The sequence below is a fragment of the Galdieria sulphuraria genome (assembly GCF_000341285.1).
Source record: "Galdieria sulphuraria unplaced genomic scaffold scaf_14, whole genome shotgun sequence".
Classification (NCBI taxonomy): Eukaryota; Rhodophyta; class Bangiophyceae; order Galdieriales; family Galdieriaceae; genus Galdieria; species Galdieria sulphuraria.
Window position 1 is genome coordinate 230,456 of NW_005178461.1, and position 4,359 is coordinate 234,814.

General features: G+C 41.3%; 2 protein-coding genes across 2 annotated transcripts; one reads left to right on the forward strand and one right to left on the reverse strand.

Annotated features, from left to right (window-relative positions):
* The first annotated feature begins 292 nt into the window (after positions 1-292).
* On the forward strand, positions 293-2,112 carry Gasu_21270 (uncharacterized protein). Its single transcript, XM_005707133.1, has 2 exons — positions 293-1,607; positions 1,960-2,112. The coding sequence occupies exons 1-2, from the start codon at positions 299-301 to the stop codon at positions 2,064-2,066; spliced, it is 1,416 nt and encodes a 471-aa protein (XP_005707190.1). The 5' UTR covers positions 293-298; the 3' UTR covers positions 2,067-2,112.
* Positions 2,113-2,387: 275 nt separating this feature from the next.
* Positions 2,388-4,252, reverse strand: Gasu_21280 (uncharacterized protein). Its single transcript, XM_005707134.1, has one exon. It carries the CDS (start codon positions 4,184-4,186, stop codon positions 2,411-2,413), a length of 1,776 nt encoding a protein of 591 aa, XP_005707191.1. The 5' UTR covers positions 4,187-4,252; the 3' UTR covers positions 2,388-2,410.
* Between the last annotated feature and the right edge of the window lie 107 nt (positions 4,253-4,359).

Here is a 4,359-nt window from a genome sequence, read left to right on the forward strand (position 1 = left end):
GTTACAGGGGAAAAAAAAGGATCTGGTAACTTCTATTTGGTCATCTACGAAGCAGTCAAGAACTATCTCGATGCTGTAAGTGAGTTTTTGCTCTCTTGCTGATAAAGGAGAAATTGAAGGTTTCTTGATCTCTCGAACAGAAAATCTTGCAGTACTTCCATTTAATAGTAGAAAAACTCTTTCTGACACAGTGGAAGGAATTACTTTTTCGACAAACTGTTCAAATGAATCAAATAACCATCTCAAAGGGCCTCCAATTTTGAAGTAGTAATCTTTCAAATCCATATTCTAAAACAAGATGAACTATGATGACTACAACTTTTTTCCAAACTATCAACAACCTCCAACTGAAATAACACCGCCTCTCAGTAGGAGAACCAATCGAAAGCAGCAACAACCGACGCAGCTTGGGGCAATTCCAGTCAAACGAAGCGAACCACGACAGTTGAGAAGAACAACAACAGCAGCGCTACCCGTCAAAAGAAATTCAGCAAAACCAAAAACGCTTAAACCAACGCCTCAAACCAAAAAAATCACGCAACCCAAAAAACAAGGGACAGAAGTTTCCTCTTCAAAAATCAACTGGACGACTGTTCTTATATGGATTTCAATAGGAGTTCTGCTCCTCATCATTATTGCGGTCGCCTGGATTTTGCAGTCCGAGATTTCAAAGACGAACACAGTTTCATCTTCCGTTTTCAACAACGCAGGCTATCCTGTAGTTCTGTCACCCAATGGACCAGACTCGGAAGGAAACTTTGGACCGAACACTCCCGGAACAAAGACTGGAGGTCTCGCTGAAGCCATCAAATACGCGTACGACAAGGCTCTTTCAAAAACCAGTGATTACGGTCCAAGTGTAGTAATGCTACCCATCTTGGTGAAACAAGGAGTGTACGAAATATCGGAACCCATAAAGTTGCCAGCACCTTCAGGAAGTAAGAACACTCTTGGTTTCTATTTAGTAGGACAGCCTTATTCAGTTCTATTGGCAAGTTCCTCGTTTCCCTCAGGGAACTGGATGATCGACTGCAATGGGTACCAATTTACTCATTCCGTCCTTTCCGGAATTCAATTTCAAACAGTTAATACGGGAGTAAATGGTATCAAAGCTTCCAATGGAAAGTACATAGGAGGCAGCATGCAGAATCACTACTTCCAATTAAGGTTCTGGAATTTCGGAACAGATATGGACTTAGGATACAATGATGACTCTTTCATTGAAGAATGCCAATTCAACAATACAGTAGTGGTAGACAGCCCGAATGGACAAATTCAATTCCGCAACTGCGTGCTAGGAACCGTCCTGATCAAAAACATACAGCAACTCACTATCACAGGAGGTCTCTTATACGTTGTGAGCGTACAAGACTCAGTCTATTACATGTTGCAAGTCACAGATTGCTATTGGGCAAATGGAGTAGGATCTATTGCCAATCGTTTGGAAGGGAGTGCATCTGGAGCTAGCATCGACATACTTTCCTGCAAAAATGTGCTTTTTGCCAATGGAACAAACGAGAATATTATCAATACCAATCAGTTGACAATAAACACCATTCAAATGGATACCGTCTATGTAGCTGTGTATTCTTCTACTTCAGAACCAGGTTATTGGATAACTGAACCTTCTAACGTCACCAAAGCGAGATACGTTGCTTTCCAAGTTAACGAACTCACGGAAAATTCTCTGCTCAACTTGCCTTCCTCCTCCGAAATCGTGTCGTAACTAAAAAAATGGGAGCTACTGTTTCAACTGCAGTTCAGAATGACTCGATATCAGAAGCCAATGATATAGCCTCAAAAGTAGTCGATAGCTGCAAAGTGAAACCAACCGAGCAAGTTATCCGCGACTGTTTCACTATTGAAAACTCGCTATTCGTCGGGAATATAAGCAACGATAACACTTTAACTGTCAACTTGGACTGCACCTTCGCCAATACTCTCCAAGAATCTCTCCAGCAGACTGCAGAATCGCTTCAAAAGTCGAACGAAAAAAACCTGGAAACCTTTCTTTCAGACATTGGGCAAATCTCAGTGAACACAACAGTCCAAACGGACTCAGTTAATTTGTCTAACATTATGACTGCAATTATTAAAACGGCTTGTTCCATAGGAGACGAACAACAAGCAGTGCTTTCAAAACAATGCACACTGATAGACAACAGCGTTTATTTAGGGAGCATATTCAACGACGACACACTCAATGAAAACTTGAAATGCGCTATAACAAACACGTCCACAATATCAGCTAAACAAAGTGCAACACAATCTACTAGTGCAAGCGAAACAACGGGAAGCAGCCTCACCACCATTCTCATTATCATCGCCATCGTTCTCGTGGCAGGTGGAGGAATATCTTCTCTCAGCTCTGCATTTTCTGGCAAAAAATCCAACCATTCCTCGAAGAAATCTAAATCTTCAAAATCTCATCGCTGAGACAATCCGGATGATGAGTTGACCACACTATGTGAGAAGCAAAGCAAGAACGAAGAACTTCCACCGTAGTTCGAAGACTATCGCCATCCAATGAAGAAAAGGATTCGTCAAAAAGCAGAAAGTGCAAAGATGGTCTCAATGCTGCATGGAAGGCAAGCATCACAGCTAACGAGACTCTCTCCATTTCTCCACCGCTCAATCCTTTTCCATTCGAAAAAGTCATTCCTTTCCATTCCAACTCAAGAGAAAAGTTCTTTGCGTAGACAAAATGACCGGTCATTCCTCCAGAAAATAAAAGAGAAAGCAATGAGTTCAGTTCGGCATTTAGAAAATCCAAACGAGAATTCACAAAATGTTCACGAACAGTTTCAAATACTTCCTTAATTTCTAGCCACAATACTTTGACTCGAGTCGTATCCATCCAACTATAATAGAACGGTCGAAAAGAAGAAATTCGAGAAATATTTCTCAAGTGATCCATTTGTTCTCGAACAGCCTGAATACGCTTCTCAATCGCTTCCATTTCCGGAAGGTTCTGATTCATGAAGTTCAACTTTTCACGCAATTCTTCTTCCTGCTTTATTAAAGCATTCATCAAGGACCTTTTCTTTTCATGATTTTCGAACTTTTCCACTTGTTCCTCAGTTGCAAGTTCTCCCAGTTTTCTTATCTGAAGAGCTTTCTCGTATTCTTCCACAGTCCACTGCGGCTTCGTGGAACGATGGTTCAACAAAAGCTCCATTTGCTGCCTTTCTTCCTTTTTTTTTGCTGGAGCTACATTCTTCCGCTCATCCAAATCCACTTCAACTTTGTCCAATTTCCGGTCTCTCCAATTAACGAAAACTAACAAGGGCTGCTCACAACGAGGACAATTAGCTTTGCAGCAATTGTCTAAATAGAGCAATTCGTCCAATTCCTCAAGCTTATGAGCACTGGGCACGTAGCCGTATTTTTTTCTGAATTCTTCTACTTGTTTAAACTCTTTCCAATGAAGAACTAAATTCTGCCATCCTTCATCGCTCGCTTCTTCAAGCAGGAGAGAATTGGCATGACCCAAACGATCTCGGAATTTTCGCTTTTCAACTAGCTCTCGAATGGATCGAATGCTTTCCTCTTCCTTTCGAAGCTCTGTGGAATATTTATCAATGTCTTCTTTACATTGATTCCATAAGGTACAAAGAGAAGAGCGCTCACTGCATTCCTTCCACAAATTCATTAAAGAAGCTTCTTCTGCTATTAAGGAATCCAGTTCTCGATTCATGGAATCATAGTCTTTCACAAAGGGAAGAATCTTCAATTCTTCATCGGTCAACGAAGAAAGCATCTTCCAATTCGCTTCTTCCGTGTTGGCCAATTCAAGAATCTTCTTTCGAACTTGGTCACGCAGCATCGAAGCTTCTTTTCCATCAAAAAGAGCTCTTTCGACGAAGCTCAGTTTCTGCTCTCCCGTGAAATTGAAAAAGGCACACAGCTGATGCTGAAAAACAAAAGACACAGTGCTCCAGTCTTCAGAAAGCCAGTGACGAAGGATACCTTCAGCTTCCTCGTCTTTGAAACAAGCTTCATAGTAGCGCAATTCAAGGGTATCTGGACGTTTCGTACGAATAATACAAACATCAGGACCTAAAAAAAGGCGCACTATGCTTTTTTTCTTATCTGTAGGTATGACTCTTCCTCCCGTTAACGCAAACAAAACACCCAATAGAACTGTCGTTTTCCCACTTCCAGATGGTGCGCTAAGTTGAGTCATTCCTCTTTGGAATTTCACAGTCGTTTTCTTCTTGTGACATCCTACGTTTTCAAGCTCAACTACGATATCTGAAAATTCAGGCAGCTTGAAAAATTGACTAGTTCGGGTACTGGAATTGAACAAGTAAGGAAACGCCTCTTGAACAATTTCTTTCTGAGCCGAGGAAAGAGCTT

Bases quoted from the DNA above. Each gene is read 5' to 3' on its own strand.
- Gasu_21270 (XM_005707133.1), top strand. From the start codon at position 299: ATGAACTATGATGACTACAACTTTTTTCCAAACTATCAACAACCTCCA. The intron at 1,608-1,959 runs GTTATTGGATAA...GAATCTCTCCAG, and splicing joins TTCTTCTACTTCAGAACCAG to CAGACTGCAGAATCGCTTCA.
- Gasu_21280 (XM_005707134.1), bottom strand. From the start codon at position 4,186: ATGACTCAACTTAGCGCACCATCTGGAAGTGGGAAAACGACAGTTCTA.